Source organism: Callorhinus ursinus, unplaced genomic scaffold (assembly GCF_003265705.2).
Source record: "Callorhinus ursinus isolate GAN/ISIS: 27379988/994484 unplaced genomic scaffold, GSC_fseal_2.0 scaffold19, whole genome shotgun sequence".
NCBI classification, from domain to species: domain Eukaryota; kingdom Metazoa; phylum Chordata; class Mammalia; order Carnivora; family Otariidae; genus Callorhinus; species Callorhinus ursinus.
In genome coordinates this window covers 29,800,563-29,818,179 of record NW_027397081.1, presented here as the reverse complement: position 1 = coordinate 29,818,179, position 17,617 = coordinate 29,800,563, and the positions used below count along the sequence as shown (strand labels likewise).

Sequence of the window (17,617 nt, the reverse complement as noted above, 5' to 3'; positions counted from 1 at the left end):
CTAGAGAAAAAAACAGCAAATAAAGCCTAAACCCAGCAGGAGAAGAGAAATAATAAAGATCAGAGGAGAGATCAATGAAATAGAAACCAAAAGAACAGTAGAACAGACCAATGTAACTAGGAGCTGGTTCTTTGAAAGAATTAACAGGATTGATAAACCCCTGGCCAGACTTATCAAAAAGAAAAGAGAAATGACTCAAATCAACAAAATCATGAATGAAAGAGGAGAGATCACATCCAACACCAAAGAAATACAAACAATTATAAGAACACATTATGAGCAACTCTATGAGCAAATTAGATAATCTGGAAGAAATGGATGCATTCCTAGAGATGTATCAACTACCAGAACTGAACCAGGAAGAAATAGAAACCTGAACAGACCTATAACCACTAAGGAAATTGAAGCAGTCATCCAAAATCTCCCAACAAACAAAAGGCCAGGGCCAGATGGCTTTCCAGGGGAATTCTACCAAACATTTAAAGAAGAATTAATACCTATTCTTCTGAGACTGTTCCAAAAAATACAAATGGAAGGAAAACTTCCAAACTCATCTTATGAGGTCACCATTACCTTGATCCCCAAACCAGACAAAGACTCCGTCAAAAAGAATTACAGACCAATATCCTTGATGAACATGGATGCAAAAATTCTCACCAAAATACTAGCCAATAGGATCCAACTGTCCATTAAAAGGATTCTTCACCACGACCAAGTGGGATTTATCCCTCTGCTGCAAGGTTGGTTCAACATCTGCAAATCAATCAGTGTGATACAATACATTAATAAAAGAAAGAACAAGAACCATATGATCCTCTCAATTGATGCAGAAAAAGCATTTGACAAAGTACAGCATCCTTTCTTGATCAAAACTCTTCAGAGTATAGGGATAGAGGGTACCTACCTCAATATCATAAAAGCCATCTATGAAAAACCCACAGCAAATATCATCCTCAATGGGGAAAAACTGAGAGCTTTCCCTCTAAGGTCAGGAACACTGCAGGAATGTCCACTATCATCACTGCTATTCAACATAGTATTAGAAGTCTTAAGCACAGCAATCAGAAAACAAAAAGAAATAAAAGCATCCGAATCGTCAAAGAAGAAGTCAAATTCTCACTGTTTGCAGATGATATGATACTTTATGTGGAAACCCCAAAAGACTCCACCCCAAAACTGCTAGAACTCATACAAGAATTCAGTAAAGTGGCAGGATATAAAATCAGTGCACAGAAATCAGTGGCATTCGTATACACCAACAATAAGACAGAAAAAAAGAGAAGTTAAGGAGTCGATCCCATTTACAATTGCACTGAAAACCATAAGATACCTAGGAATAAATCTATCCAAAGAGGCAAACGATCTGTACTCAGAAAACTATAAAATACTGAGGAAAGAATTTGAGGAAGACACCAAGAAATGGAAAAACATTCCATGCTCATGGATTGGAAAAAAAAATATTGTGAAGATGTCAATGCTACCTAGAGCAATCTACACATTCAGTGCAATCTCTATCAAAATACCATCAACTTCTTTCAAAGAAATGGAACAAATAATCCTACAGTTTGTATGGAACAAGAAAAGACCCCGAGTAGCCAGAGGAATGTTGAAAAAGAAAAGCAAAGCTGGCGGCATCACAATTCCGGACTTTAAGCTCTATTACAAAGCTTTCATCATCAAGACAGTATGGTACTGGCACAAAAACAGACACATCAATCAATGGAACAGAATAGAGAGCCCAGAAATGGACCCTCAACTCTATGGTCAACTAATCTTCAATAAAGCAGGAAGGAATGTCCAATGGAAAAACATCTCTTCAACAAATGGTGTTGGGAAAATTGGACAGCCACATGCAGAAGAATGAAACTCTACCATTTCTTTCCACCACACACAAAAATAGACTCAAAATGGTTGAAAGACCTAAATGTGAGACAGGAGTCCATCAAAATCCTAAAGGACAACACAGGCAGCAACCTCTTCGACCTCAGCCACAGCAACTTCTACCTAGACACATCGCCAAAGCCAAGGGAAGGAAGGGCAAAAATGAACTATTGGGAATTCATCAAGAAAAGAAGCTTTTGCACAGCAAAAGAAACAGCCAACAAAACCAAAAGGCAACCGACAGAATGGGAGAAGATATTTGCAAATGACATATCAGATAAAGGACTAGTATCCAAAATCTATAAAGAACTTATCAAATTCAACACCCAAAGAACAAATGATCCAATCAAGAAATGGGCAGAAGACATGAACAGACATTTTTCCAAAGAAGACATCCAAATGGCCAACAAACTCATGAAAAAGTGCTCAACATCGCTCGCCATCAGGGAAATCCAAATCAAAACCTCAATGAGATACCACCTCACACTAGTCAGAATGGCTAAAATTTACAAGTCAGGAAACGACAGATGTTGGTGGGGATGCGGAGAAAGGGAAACCCTCCTACACTGTTGGTGGGAATGCAAGCTGGTCCAGCCACTCTGGAAAACAGTATGGAGGTTCCTCAAACAGTTGAAAATAGAGCTCTCTGTCATATGACCCAGCAATTGCACTACTGGGTATTTACCGCAAAGGTACAAATGTAGGGATTCAAAGCGGTACATGCACCCCGATGTTTATAGCAGCAATGTCCACAATAGCCAAACTGGAAAGAGCCAAAATGTCCATCGACAGATGAATGGATAAAGAAGATGTGGTATCTATATACAATGGAGTATTATGCAGCCATCAAAAGGAATGAAATCTTGCCATTTGCAACGATGTGGATGGAACTGGAGGGTAGTATGCTGAACAAAATAAGTCAATCAGAGAAAGACATGTATCATATGACCTCACTGATATGAGGAATTTTTAATCTCAGGAAACAATCAGAGGGTTGCTAGAGTGGTGGGGGTTGAGAGGGATGGGGTGGCTGGGTGATAGCCATTGGGAGGGTATGTGCTATGGTGAGCACTGTGAATTGTGTAAGACTATTGAATCACAGACCTGTACCTCTGAAACAAATAATACATTATATGTTTAAAAAGAAGAAGAAGTAGAAGATAGCAGGAGGGGAAGAGTGAAGGGGGGGAAATCGGAGGGGGAGACGAACCATGAGAGATGATGGACTCTGAGAAAGAAACTGAGGGTTCTAGAGGGGAGAGGGTGGGGGGATGGGTCAGCCTGGTGATGGGTATTAAAGAGGGCATGTTCTGCATGGAGCACTGGGTGTTATACGCAAATAATGAATCATGGAACACTACATCAAAAACTAATGATGTAATGTATGGTGATTAACATAACATAATAATAATAATAATAAAAGAATATCTATTTGAAAAGAAAAAACAAAGGAAAGCCTTCAAGTCCTCAAAGCAACTACAGAAAAGGATACATGACCCTCTAGAGAGTATCAGTTAAACGGACAGCTGCTTTTACAACGGAGACTGAAAACCAGAAGGCAGTGGCCGTTATCTTCAAAATGCTAAGACACCTGCCAACCTAGAATTCTATACCAGTGAAAACATTCCTCACAAATAAAAGGAAAATTAAGACATTCAGATAAACAGAAGCTGAGAACTTTGTCACCAGCAAATCTACACTACAGAAAGTTTTAAAAATGTGTTCTTCAGGCAGAAACATTCCGGAACAGCAATAATAGTCTTGTTATTTAGAATTAAAATACATAACAATAGCATACAAATTAAGAGAGAAATAACTAGAGACAAAGCATTCTAATGTCTTTACATTATAAAGTGGGTAAAAGTACAAGAAAGAATTAGTTGTTGAAAAATCAAAATATGAATATTATAAACCCTTGAACATCCAATAAAAGAGTATATATCTCTCAAGCTAATAGAAGAAAGGAAATAGACACTCCATCATTCCAAAAGAAGGCAATATTGCTTAGAAATACCAAAGCAAATAATTCTTTAACACAGGCAATAAAAGGCTGAGAAAGCAACCTAGCTTAACAGATACTAAAATGGAATGAAGAGGGGCGCCTAGGTGGCTCAGTCATTAAGCGTCTGCCTTCAGCTCAGGTCGTGATCCCAGGGTCCTGGGATCGAGCCCCGCATCGGGCTCCCTGCTCCGCAGAGAGCCTACTTCTCCCTCTCCCACTCCCCCTGCTTGTGTTCCCTCTCTCACAGTGTCTCTCTCTGTCAAATAAATAAATAAAATCTTAAAATTAATAATAAAATAAAATAAAACAGAACAAAAAACTGGAAACCTGCTATCATATTTAGAAAAAGGGGAAACAAGCACAACTAAAACAGAAAGATAAAATAATTAAGTTAACTGTTACTATAGTACAAGAATGAATGGATAACACAATGTAACCAATAATAGCCTGGAAATCAAACTCATCATTGCATTTTCCAACACTGGTCAAGATCTACTGATACTGAGGTGAAATTTTTGTAAATCCATAGTGAAAATTTGTAATGACTGAAAACCTGTTCAAGATTTCAAGAATGGAAATTAGCTTGATTGAAAAAAAAAACCAGTCCTGCCATTTTCAGACTGGGAGATAGACACAGATTAAAGCCACCTGAAAAGTTAATAGGAGACACTGCTGCTCCCAAGGCAGTGTAGCAGTTATAAAATATCACCTCTTTGAGTGACTATTGCTTTCTCACGGATGACACCCCCAGATCCTCTCTTCTGTACCCACTTACTTCTAGGGAGGCCTAATTGCTAAACTACCCTTACCTCATGCCAGTGCCCAACCCTGGCTAAATGTTGGGTACTTCTTCTAATCTTGCACTGGAAACAACAACCAATCCAGAAGTTGTCCCTGCTTTCCTTCGACTCCCTTTAGAATCCTTCACCTGAGGCCTAAACTTGCAAAGTCTCTCCTCCTCCTCCACCATTCTTCTAGAATGGTTGCTGAAAGTCAGCAAATCTGATTTTGTCAGACTCTAGGTTTGTCCCTGCAAGACTCTGGCTGATTCATTTCTAATAACTCTTTTTTTTTTTTATCTAAGAACTCTTTTTTTAAAAGACAACACAGTTGATGAAATTGAGCCATTCTCTTACATTATACCCAAAGACAAATTCAAAATGGATCAAAAACTTAAATATGAGACAGGAATCCATCAAAATCCTAGAGGAGAACATAGGCAGCAAACTCTGACCTCGGTCGCAAGGGAAACAAAAGCAAAAATGAACTCTTGGGACTTCATCAAGGTAAAAAGCTTCTGCACAGCAAAGAAAAGAGCCAACAAAACTAAAAGACAACCTATGGAATGGGAGAAGATATTTGCCAATGACATATCAGATAAAAGGTTAGTATCCAAGATCTATAAAAACCTTATCAAACTCAATACCCAAAAAAACAAATAATCCAGTTAAGAAACGGGCAGAAGACATGAACAGACATTTCTCCAAAGACATACAAATGACCAACAGACACATGAAAAACTGTTCAACATCACTTGGCATCAGGGAAATACAAATCAAAACCACAATGAGATACCACCTTACACCCGTGAGAATGACTAAAATTAACAAGTCAGGAAACAACAAATGTTGGTGAGGACCCTCTTACACTGTTGGTGGGAATGCAAGCTGGTACAGCCACTCTGGAAAACAGTATGGAGGTTCTCAAGAAGTTCAAAATAGAGCTACCCTATGACCCAGCAATGGCACTACTGGGTATTTACCCCAAAGATACAGATGTAGTGAAACAAAGGGGCAACTGCACCCCAATATTCATAGCAGCAATGTCCACAATAGCCAAACTATGGAAAGAGCCATGATGTCCTTCAACAGATGAATGGATAAAGAAGATGTGGTTCATATATACAATGGAATATTACTCAGCCATCAGAAAGGATGGATATTTACCATTTACATCGATGTGGATGGAACTAGAGGGTATTATGCTAAGTGGAATAATTTAATCAGAGAAAGACAATTATCATATGGTTTCACTCATACGTGGAATATAAGAAACACTGCAGAGGACCATAAGGGAAGGAAGGGAAAACTGAATGGGAAGAAATCAGGAAGAAAAACCATGAGAGACTCTTAACTCTGGGAAACAAACTGAGGGTTGTGGAAGGGAAGGTGGGTTGGGGGATGAGGGAACTGCATGATGGGCATTAAGGAGGGCATGTGATGTGATGAGCACTGGGTGTTATATGCAGCTGATGAGTTATTGAACACTACATCTGAAACTAATGATGTACTATGTGTTGGCTAATTGAATTTAAATAAAAAATTTTTAAAAAGACAATGCAGTCTTTATATGCTAAATGTGTTCAAGGTATAAGGCTGCCTGCATTCTGTGACAATGTTCTCTTCCTTTTTGAGATACTTAGACTGTCTTATAGGTTATGAAATAAGGGTGACACCTTTTACTTTTCTAAGCAACAGTGCTAAAAACAAACAAAAATGTGCCTGTCTTATTTAGACTACAACCGTGTTTAAATTTTTAATAGTTTACAAAATTTCAATGTGTGTGAATCACTGCTATATTAAGGAACAAAATAATTTAAAAAAGGGGGAATAATGTGATGTATAAAAGGCATTATGACAGTTTAGAGGGTAAATGCTTTTAAATATCACTCCCATCATTCACCAAATCAAATTCCAATTAAATATTTTTTCTTCTAAACCTACATTTTAGAAACCAAACCACTCAAAAAGAGAACACAGCTAAAAACTGATATCAAAACAGTAATGGATAAGCAGTTTCCAAGCTTTGAAGCCTAGAAAGAAATTACTCATTTTTGTTAATTTCAGCTTGTAGAATGAGGATAATTTTATTACTTGCCAGGCCTGGCTCTCAATGAAACCTATCTTCAAAGACAAAATTTTCTAGAACAGTATTCTCTCCTAGGATTCATCACTGGGGCTATGACTCCTATGGCAAGTGAGGATATCCAAGGAGGAGAGTAGTTACAGACCACTGACCTACATCCATCTGTACTGGCCACTGCCTCTGAAAGTTAGACTTTTGCAAGCAGGCCACCATGACCCTGTTTAGAGGGAGGCCTTTCAAAGCTCTCAGTCCAGGCTCTATCCACAGGATGGATATTCTAGAGATATCAAGTGGAGACTCTGACATCCTAAGAACAATGAAGAAAATACTAAAAGGGTCAACCTTTAGACTGGTCTAATAAAGTCTCAGAGCTAGAAATTCAGACTATAAATTCTTGAACTAATTACTTAGGTGCCAGCACTCACGTGGTAAGGGTGTTGAAACCACAGGCCTTCAGCTTCAGCAAGCGGTCCCTCCAGTACTCCCGGGGCACCCGGAAATAGTGAATAGTACCTGCTATGATCAGGAAAGGAGAGCCATCTAGTGTGAAGCTTGAGCCTTCAACTTTCAGACCCACATTGCGATTAACCATGTGGGAGGGAGTCAAGAAAACTTGATTCATCCTGCAAGGACAAAGGAGATGTGTGAAGTCCTAAAGATGTTACCCATGTGGCACACAGTTTGGGCAAATCAGAAAGGCCTTTCCTTCAGGGACCCTAGGCTCTCCTCCAGTGCAAACAGAAAGTTCCCAACCCTTCCGAAACATACCTGGGTGAGACGTCTCCTCCAAATTGAGCTATTACCAATAACCCTGAAGACAGGTACAGGATGCCCACAGGTCTCAGTAAGAAGGTCATGCTAAACAGAGAGGACAGAACTGAAGTCAGACACCCTGGAGGCAGAGAAGGAGGCGGGAGCTGAGTGAGGTCTTGCCTGTGGAGGTGGGTGAGGAGCACAGACCTGGCCTCACTGGAAGGCAGGATTCAGCATGGCTGTCCCTTGGCTTCTGCACCACCTAGACTCATGACAGACTGGAGGGAGGGCAGCTGCAACAAAGAGCCTCCTGATAGTAACAGGGTTTTCTGACACCAGTTACATTTTAGAGAAGATCAAGCCTCAGTCCAGTAAGTTTCACAGAAGAGAAGATAATCTCTGGGAAATTTGTGGGAGACCTTCTACTACTAAGGAATGAACCCTAATTTGCTGCTTAGCAGAGAACACTCGCTGGAATGTAGAGGGACATTCTCTGTAGCAGGGTCCCAATTTCTATCCCCAACCCAATTTTCTATTTCTCCGCTACTGTAGAATGTCATCTAATTAGCTCCCAGAACACACTCAGCGTTTGTGTGGCCAGTGACCTTCTTTATGCTCTCACCGGGGGGGGGGGAGCAAATGCTCTTTCCTTCATGTATCAAAAGTTCTGAGTCCGAGGTAGGCAGAACCAGTGCGGCCTAGCACCGTCTGCGCGCTGCATGGCTTCTAGGATGGGGAAGCACTCTGCATGGGGCGGCTGTGTCCTCACTACCCAGAGCAGGGCCTGAATGGCAGCAAGAGCTCAGCTCATGTTTTCTGAACAAATACAGGAGTTGCCAGAATCAGTAAAACATCTGTGTCGCCTCATAAGCTTCAGCTTTACCATGGGCTTCATGAGTATTCCCTTAGGCAGAGTTGGGAGGGTAGAATGCAACTGTTTTCTGTAGGGAAATAGGATGGAAAACAGAATGGGGCCCTGGGATTAGAGAAGACAGACCCCCTGGGCACCACTTGGCTCCTCACTGTGGGCGTGAAGAGTCCGGGAGACAGACTGAGATCAGAGGACGCTCAGAGATTTCCGGGGAGAAGACAGAAGGGACAAGGCAGAACCTCGAGGGAGCCTGAACGGAGGGCCTAGAGATAAATTCCAGAAAGTGAGGAAACCCGAGGGGCCGTCTGGGTTGACGCGGTTCGGGGCTGCCGGGTGGGCCCAGAGCTGGGAGAGGCCACAGTGCGGGAGGGGCGGGGAGGTCCCGGGGCTGTCGCGAGCGTGGGCGCTCCGGTGGGCGCCGAGGCCAGAGCTCACCTTACCCCGCGCCGGACTTCTCCTCCGCCAACTTCGCAGCGGCAGGTCGGTAGCAGCCGCCAGGCGGGGGACAGAGCAGGAACAAGCCGGCTCCGTGCTCCGCCCAGGATAGCCTCGGCTGGCGAAAACCTCCGACCTTCCCGCGCCCTCCCCCCACCGCAGACTAGCCCGCCCCCACCCCCGTGGACCACCCCGCTCCCCGACGGGCCTCACTCTCCGCTGACCTGCTCCCCACCCGCCTGAGGCGGATCGTCCCCCACACCCGCCCCCCATCCGCAGCAAAATGGCCTCCACCCCCAGCCAAGCGCATCCTTCCCCCAGTACCCTCCCTCCCCTCCGCTGATCCGCCCCCACCCCCCACCCGGTGGGCAGACTCGCAACCCCGCCAGGCCCCTGTGCGGCCGCAGCCCGGGTACTGCAGAGCGGAGTGCGGGCGTTGCAGTGAGCTCAGCTGGCCCTCTCTGCCCCTCTGGTCAGCCAGAGGCTGGCTCTGGCATCGGTCGTGACAGCTAATCGTTGTGGAGCGCCGTCAGTGGAGTGCGGACAGCTTGCCATCCGTTCCCGCGGTCCTGCTCGGCTAACCCCGAGAGCTGACTCGGGGCCGCCTGCCCCTCCGCCCCTCTACTTTCTCTGGGACCCACTCAGGCGTCCTTCCCAGGCCCCGCGCTGCGCGGGGGAAGCCGGCGCGGCAGAGCCACTGGCACACTTGCTGGGCCACAGCAGGGGATTCATCCCCCGAGGGTCCGGGTTGGGGGCAGGGGTGTCCTCTCCACAGCTCCTCTCTCTGGGTCGCTTCGGCACGTGTTCACAAACCGCAGCCCTCCGGTGCGAGGTGCTGAGGACACAGATAAGGACTATCTCTTCCCCCTGTAGGGAATGCCTAGCAAGGCCAGTCTACATCCTGGAGGAGGAGGACCATTTTCCTTTACCTTACGTGCCCTACAGCTAGTAACTTAACTAAGCCTGGGAGCAGTGGCTCACAAAGTGTGGCGTAGGTAAACCTTTTTAACACGCAGATGCGCTGTCCGCTTTCGGACCTACAGAATCTGAAACTGGGGCCCGCATTCCGTGTTTGAGCAGGCAATTCTAATGCACCCTGAAGTCAGGGACTACCAGTGTACAGCTTTTCCTCCCCTCGTCCTTGTCTCCACAGGAGAGTCCTGAGAGGACACCTGAGGCAATGTAGGTGGGGGAAAGGAAGTAGAGGTAGAGAGGCGTCTAAATTAATTTCACCAGCGCAGCTGCACCTGTGTGGTTGTGATGGCCCTTTTTTCAGCTTTTGGGATGAGAAACCAGGCTCCCTCTGGATGGGAGATCAAGCTCCATTTAAAAGTCTCAGCTGTTGTGGATATTACTACTATAAACATTGGGGTGCAGGTGTCCCGATCACTACATTTGTAACTTTAGGGTAAATACCTAGTAGTGCAATTGCTAGGTCTAAGTGTAGCTTTATTTTTAACTTCTTGAGGACCCTCCATACTATTTTCCAGGGTGGCTGTACCAGCTTACATTCCCACCGCCAGTGTAAGAAGGTTCCCCTTTCTCCACATCCTCACCAACATTTGTTGTTTCTTGACGTTAATTTTAGCCATTCTGACTGGTGTAAGGTGGCATCTCATTGTGGTTTTGATTTGGATTTCCCCGATGCCAAGTGATGTTGAACGTTTTTTCATGTGTCAGTTGTTCATTTGTATGTCTTCTTTGGAGAAATGTCTGTTCATGTCTTCTCCCCATTTCTTAACTGGATTATTTGTTTTTTGGGGTGTTAAGTTTGATAAGTTCTTTATAGATCTTGGGTACTAGCCTTTTATCTGTTATGTCATTGGCAAATATCTTCTCCCATTCCATAGGTTGTCTTTTAGTTTTGTTGGCTCTTTTCTTTGCTGTGCAGAGGTTTTTACCTTGATGAAGTCCCAAGAGTTCATTTTTGCTTTTGTTTCCTTTGCCTTTGGAGGCGTGCCTAGCAAGCAGTTCCTGCGACCGAGGTCAAAGAGTTTGCTGCCTATGTTCTCCTCTAGGATTTTGATGGATTCCTGTCTCATATTTAAGTCTTTGATCCATTTTGAATTTATCTTTGTGTATGGTGTAAGAAAATGGTCCAGTTTCATTCTTCTACATATAGCTGTCCAATTTTCCCAACACCATTTTTTGAAGAGACTTTTTTCCACTGGATATTCTTTCCTACTTTGAAGATGTTATATATATATATATACACACACAAAGTGAAATATTACTCAGCCATCAGAAAGGATGAATATTTACCATTTACATCGACATGGATGGCCCTGGAGGGTATTATGCTAAGCGAAATAAATCAATCAGAGAAAGACAATTATATAGTTTCACTCATATGTGGAATGTAAGAAACAGCACAGAGGATCATGGGGGAAGGGAAGGAAAACTGGGAAGAAATCAGAGAGGGAGACAAACTATGAGAGACTCAACTCTGGGGAACAAACTGAGGGTTGCTGGAACGGAGGTGGGTGGGGGGATGGGGTAATTGGGTATGGGCATTAAGGAGGGCTCAAGATGTGAAGAGCACTGGGTGTTATATGCAACTGAACTCTGCATCTGAAACTAATGATGTACTATATGTTGGCTAATTGAATTTAAATTTTAAAAAAATCTTCAGCTGGATCTATACATAATCCAGATCCAAGCTACTAGAGTAGTTAAACTCTTCTTTTTATAGCAAATTTATCTGAAACTGAAAAGAGAACACTACAAGTGGCCTGCAAGTCCTTGAAACAGGCAGAACAACCTTCCTGTAGGGACTCAACTGCCTCAGTGTTAATACTTTTTTTTTTTAAAGATTTTGTTTATTTATTTGACAGAGGGAGCAGGAGAGGGAGAGGGAGAAGCAGGCTCCCCACTGAGCAGGGAGCCCAATGCGGGGTGATCCCAGGACTGAGCCAAAGGCAGATGCTTAAGTGATTGAGCCACCCAGGTGCCCCTTGATGTTAATACTTTGCTAAGAGCAAAAGGCAATCTTAGCCCGACCCCTACCCACCCCCACCCAAGGATCCTGTAAGTCTACTTTAACACATAAAAATTCCTTTGGAAACTTCTTTTATCCCTACCCCTGAAGATATATGTTGGCAATCATTCCCAAGCATATGATCCACCAATATACACTTGAAGGGTCTCATGACTAAGATTTTATTAGACAGTAGTAAATGACCTTTCCTGACAATAGCTAGTTAGCCTCTCAAGATCCTGGAAACTTGCTTCCAGATTCCTTAGAGATTTATGCTATCCCTAACCCCCTCCCAACTTGAAAGTATATAATCAGCCACTCCTCATAACTCCAGTTAAGCTCTTTCTGCCCAAGGATCTGTCCCCATGCTTCAATAAAACCACCTTTTTTGCACCAAAGACACCTCAAAAATTCTTTCTGGACCATTTGCTTCCAAACCCCAACATTTTCATATCATTCCCCACACTGTTTCACCTACCAAATTATATAACTTCATTTGCAATAAAATGTATTTCATCACCAAGAAGTAAGATTCTAAAATTCTGCTTTCTGGCTACAGTCATTTTTTCAATGTATCTCCCAAACTTGCTTTTCATCAATCTTTGAATTTTCAGTCTTCTTGATAGAGTAGGCAGTTAGCCAGACATGAACAGGGAAGGGGTTTTTCCAAATGTTGAAAAAGCCGGAACCCACCAACCACCTCCACAGCACAAATAGCTGGAGAAATCCCTGAGAGAAATGCATATGCATACTCCCTGTACCCACTGTCCTCAAAGGACCCATGGCTTCTTTATAATACATTTACATTGCAGTTTCACACACAGACACTCACTGTACCCCTCACCCTCCTACCCCCGGTTTCACAAGGTGTGATGGGAAGTCTGCCCAAGGAGACTAAATACAGAAACAGGGTGGAGGGAAGGGTAGGACCAAAGGAACAAGAAAGAAACTGTAGCTAAAAAGGTGGAAGAGCTGACACTTTGTGGCTCCTGTGCTCTCTCTCTCTCTCTCACTCTGTCTCTGTGTCTCTCTCTGTCTCATAGCCTGCTCCACCTTCCTTTCTTTTCAAGAGTCCTTTTGTTTTGGCTGTTAGTAAACGCTGGCTTACTGAGAGTTTGCTCTGAATTCTTTCTGGGCCGAATTCAAGAACCAAGGACAGGAAGTGGGGTTCCCTGCTGACATTCTAGTCTCTCTTTTTCTGCAGTTTGTCACACTCCTTCTGGCTTCACACTGTGCTCTGCTATCTCAAATATATGCCTTCTTTCTTGTCAGAAATTATTATTTCCTTAACTTCATACATTCCTACTTTGCCAAGCCTCATTCTTTGGTAACAAACCAATCTTTCTCTTTCCTCTGCCCTGAGCTGATGAGGTGAAAGTTCATAAAACCAAACTTACTTAGCATGCAGTAGGGTTTTCTGTCATGGGCAATTCTATATTTATATATAGAATAACCCTACATAATATATATACATATATACATACATATATATGATACATTATATATTACATAAATATACGCATTTTAAAGAGTATGTCGATTCTTTGTATCTTAAGATCCAGGGCTCATTGCTGGTAAACATAACCCATAAGCCCTAAACTCTAAACATCACTCTCTCAGCTAACACCTTTCAGGTTCCAGAGAAACACTTCACATGTTGCTATTTGTTTTCAAAACAAAAGATGACTGTATCTGCTATCCCAAAGGGCTGTGAATGGGCTGTTGCAATGTGTAGGAGAATATGAATGGTGGAAGTGCCTAGATAAAAGAAAACAAGTTACCTTGCTCAATCCTTCCACTAAGTATAATAACTGCACAAGATGCTTACATAATGAAGTTACTCTGGTAATGCTGAGCACCCATTTATTGGCTTTTCTTCATGTTTCATTCATGGTTCCATGTGATATTTACAACTGTTGCACATGGCAATTGAGGAGCATTATATATTATTAAACAATTCACGTTACCCTTATATTTGTATATTTATTGACCTAGACATAACATACGTGAAGGGTAATACTGATTATTTACATTGGCAAACAGATATTGAACACTATAATTACAAATAATTTTTATTTTAAAAATATTTACTGAAAGTTAAAAAGATATTTAAAAATTAAACTAAAATGACTATATTTAAATAATTTTATATTTATTATTTAGATATGTATTTTCCTTTTAATTTTAATAGATCATTTTCAGGGCCCCTATTCCTTGCTTTAATTTTCCTGCACTGTCTATGGTCAGTCATTCTGGTTTTTTGTTTTGTGTGTGTGTGTGTGTGTGTGTGTGTGTGTGTTTGTATTTTCTTTGATTTGTATGTGTTTCCGCAAAACATGTATTATTGCTTGTGTGGATTGATATATTAGTTATCTATGCACTTGATATCAAGTGTAGATTTATTACAGTCTTGCCTGGATCTAAATATGTTGGTATGTCAGTAATTCTGTAGATTAATCCATGAGCCTACACTTTCTTTTAATGTTTCTGTAGTTTATTTTTTCATTTAATTCTTTAGTTCATCATATATTTAATATAAGTTTGCAATACGAATTAATCTTTCATTTTTTCAAATGACTAGCAGATTACTCTCAAATATAATTTCTCCCTCACCAATTTGAGAAGATCTTCATCATATACTAAATTATTATATATCCTTGTGTCTGTTTTGGAATTCTGTATTTTATTCCATTGCTTTGTCTAACCAGATCCAATTTGCAATGATAGCTTAACTCATCATCATAAAAGCCATGTATGAAAGACACAGCTAATATCATCTTCAATGGGGAAAAACTGAGAGGTTTTCCCCTAAGATCAGGAACACAACAGGCATGTCCATTCTTACCACTATTGTTCAACATAGTATTGGAAGTCCTAGCCTCAACAATCAGACAACAAAAATGAAGGAATTTGTTTCTCAGGTTCCTCATATCAGTGAGATCGTATGATACTTGTCTTTCTCTGATTGACTTATTTCGCTTAGCATAATACCCTCTAGTTCCATCCATGTGATTGCAAATGGCAAGATTTCATTTTTTTTGATGGCTGTGTAATATCCCATTGTATATGTATACCACATCTTCTTTATCCATTCATCTGTTGATGGACATGTAGGCTCTTTCCACAATTTGACTATTGTGGACATTGCTGCTATAAACATTTAGGTGCATGTGCCCCTTCGGATCCCTACATTTGTATCTTTGGAGTAAATACCCAGTAGTGCAATTGCTAGGTCATAGGGTAACTTTATTTTCAACTTTTTGAGGAGCCTCCATACTGTTTTCCAGAGTGGCTGGACCAACTTGCATTCCCACCAACAGTGTAGGAGGGTTCCCCTTTCTGGAGGTGTCTTTGGGTCTAAAATGAGTCTGTTGGGGGGTGCCTGGGTGGCTTAGTCGTTAAGCGTCTGCCTTCAGCTTAGGTCATGTTCCCAGGGTCCTGGGATTGAGCCCCACATCAGGCTCCCTGCTCCGTGGGAGGCCTGCCTCTCCCTCTCCCACTCCCCCTGCTTGTGTTCCCTCTCTTGCTGTCTCTCTCTCTGTCAAATAAATAAATAAAATCTTTAAAAAAGTAAAATAAAGTGAGTCTCTTGGAAGCAGCATATCAATGGGTCTTGTTTTTTTATCCATTCTGATACCCTATGTCTGTTGATTGGAGTATTTAATCCAGTTACATTCACAGTAATTATTGAAAGATATGAATTTAGTGCCATTGTATTACCTGTAAAGGCTCTGTTCTTATTCCTTTCTGGTCTTTGTTACTTTTGGTCTCTCTTTGCACTCAAAGCTCCCCCTTTAATATTTCTTGCAGGGATGGTTTAGTGGTAGTGATTTCTTTCATTTTTCTTTGTTTTGGAAACTCTTTATCTCTCCTATTCTGAATGACAGCCTTGCTGGAAAAAAACATTCTTGGCTGCATATTTTTCCCATTTAGCACATTGAATATATCATGCTAGTCCTTTCTTGCCTACCAGGTCTCTGTGGACAGATCTGCTGCCAGCCTTATATGTCTACCCTTGTAGTTTAATGACCTCTTGTCTCTAGCTGCTTTTAGGATTTTCTCTTTATCTTTGTAAGTTACAAGTTTCACTATAATATGTCAAGGTGTGGACCTATTTTTATGGATTTTGAGGGGAGTTCTCTGTGCCTCCTGGATTTGAATGCCTGTTTCCTTCCCCAGATTAGGGAAGTTCTCAGCTTTAATTTGTTCAAATAAACCTTCTGCCCCTTTTGCCCACTCTTCTTCTTCTGGGAGTCCTATAATATGGATATTACTTTGCTTTATGCAATCACTGAGTTCCCTAAGTCTACTTTCATGATCTAATAATTTTCTTTCCCTCTTCTTTTCAGCTTCATTATTTTACATAATTTTATCTTCTGTATCACTGATTCACTCTTCTGTTTCATTCATCCTCATTTATATGGTCTCCACTTGGGACTGCATCTCAGTTACAGCATTTTTAATTTGGCCTGACTAGATGTTAGTTCTTTTATCTCTACAGTAAGAGATTCTCTAGTGTCTTCTATGCTTTTTACAAGCCCAGCTAGTATCTTTATAATCTTTTTTTTTTTAATTCTAGTTTAGACATCTTACTCATATCCATATTGATTAAATTCCTGGTTGTGAGTACTACCTCCTGTTCTTTCTTTTGGGCTGAAATTCCTCATCTCATCATTTTGTCCAGAAAAGAGAAGAAGAAATTAAGAAAAAAACAAGAACAATAACCACAACAGAAAAAAAAAAAAAACACAAACCCTAGATCCTGGGTGTGTTTTGGTCTGCTTGTTAAAAAAAAACAAAACCAGATCCCAAAATAAGAAAGAAAATATATATGTTAAAATACAATGAAAGGAAAGAAAAAATAAAGTATATATTAAAATTAAAATTAAAAAAGAATTTAAAAATTGAAAAAATAAGAAAATAACTGAAAAAATACTAAAAGACTAAAGAATAAAACTACAAGGAATGCTGTAAACTCTTCCCCAAGAGCTGAAGCTTTGCAACCCTTTATGATCACGTAAACTTGGTGGCAGCAAGTGGTGTGTGCTGGTCTTCTGAGGGAGGGGACTGTGATGCTGATTCTCAAACAGACTTACTGAAGTGGAAATGCGCCTCCAGTGCGCAGGGAGGCACGGTGCTCAGTGTAATGGCTCCGGACTCTACTAGGTGGCACTGTTTTGTTCCCTGAAGGCTTTCAGTGATGATGGACACAATGAATATGGCAGTTCCCCACTCTCTAGCCCAGAAGCTGAAAGTTTGTGCTCCCCACCACTCCTCAGTGAGCCCTCACAGAAGAGCAATCAACCACCCTTGTCTCCCCAGTTTCTGTCAGAACTCTTGCGTTCACCCGGTCTGTGTTTGTTTTTATCTCAAGCACACGACTGAGTTTCATAACTCCAAATTTTAGGGACTCCCATGGAACAGACCTGTGCTGTTCCCCTGGAGGTAGGGGGGTCTCCCCACACTTCTACTTTTTTGCTGGACCTATCCCAGGAACGCGATTACATGACCATGCAGTGGTTCACAGATTATGACAATGTAGAGCAGAAAGCCCACACCTATATTCACTGTTCTCAGCTGGCTTCCCTGCTCCTATGTCCGGGAACAGTGCCCCACTTATGCGCCAGCCTCTCTTCTTGCAATCCGGGGATCTGCAGACCACACTGTTACACCTGGGATTCCACCCTGCTTCACCACCTGAGCATCTTTAAGCCAGGCAGGTCCCCCCACTATAGCAGACTTCTAAAAGTTCCAATTTTGCACTCCACTGCTTATAATGCCTTGCGGTAGCCTCCTTAAGCAGGTTCCCTCCCTGCTGCCATATCCTCAGCTA

At 41.9% G+C, this 17,617-nt stretch overlaps 1 protein-coding gene across 3 annotated transcripts in view; it reads right to left on the bottom strand.

Moving 5' to 3' along the window:
- Positions 1 to 9,090, bottom strand: part of LOC112840531 (beta-galactosidase-1-like protein 2) — a 136,946-nt gene extending 127,856 nt beyond the window's left edge. The window contains exons 1-5 of one of the 3 annotated variants that reach the window (XM_073904002.1): positions 8,813 to 8,936; positions 8,385 to 8,442; positions 7,709 to 7,794; positions 7,517 to 7,606; positions 7,174 to 7,371 (exon numbers count right to left, since the gene is read on the bottom strand). In XM_073904002.1, the coding sequence (XP_073760103.1) occupies positions 7,174 to 7,371; positions 7,517 to 7,605 (287 nt within the window). In that variant the 5' untranslated portion in view covers position 7,606; positions 7,709 to 7,794; positions 8,385 to 8,442; positions 8,813 to 8,936. Of the gene's footprint in view, positions 1 to 7,173; positions 7,372 to 7,516; positions 7,607 to 7,708; positions 7,795 to 8,384; positions 8,443 to 8,812; positions 8,937 to 9,031 lie in introns of those variants that run through there. The other 2 variants (XM_073904003.1, XM_073904004.1) reach the window with 2 other exon arrangements.
- Positions 9,091 to 17,617: the final 8,527 nt, after the last annotated feature.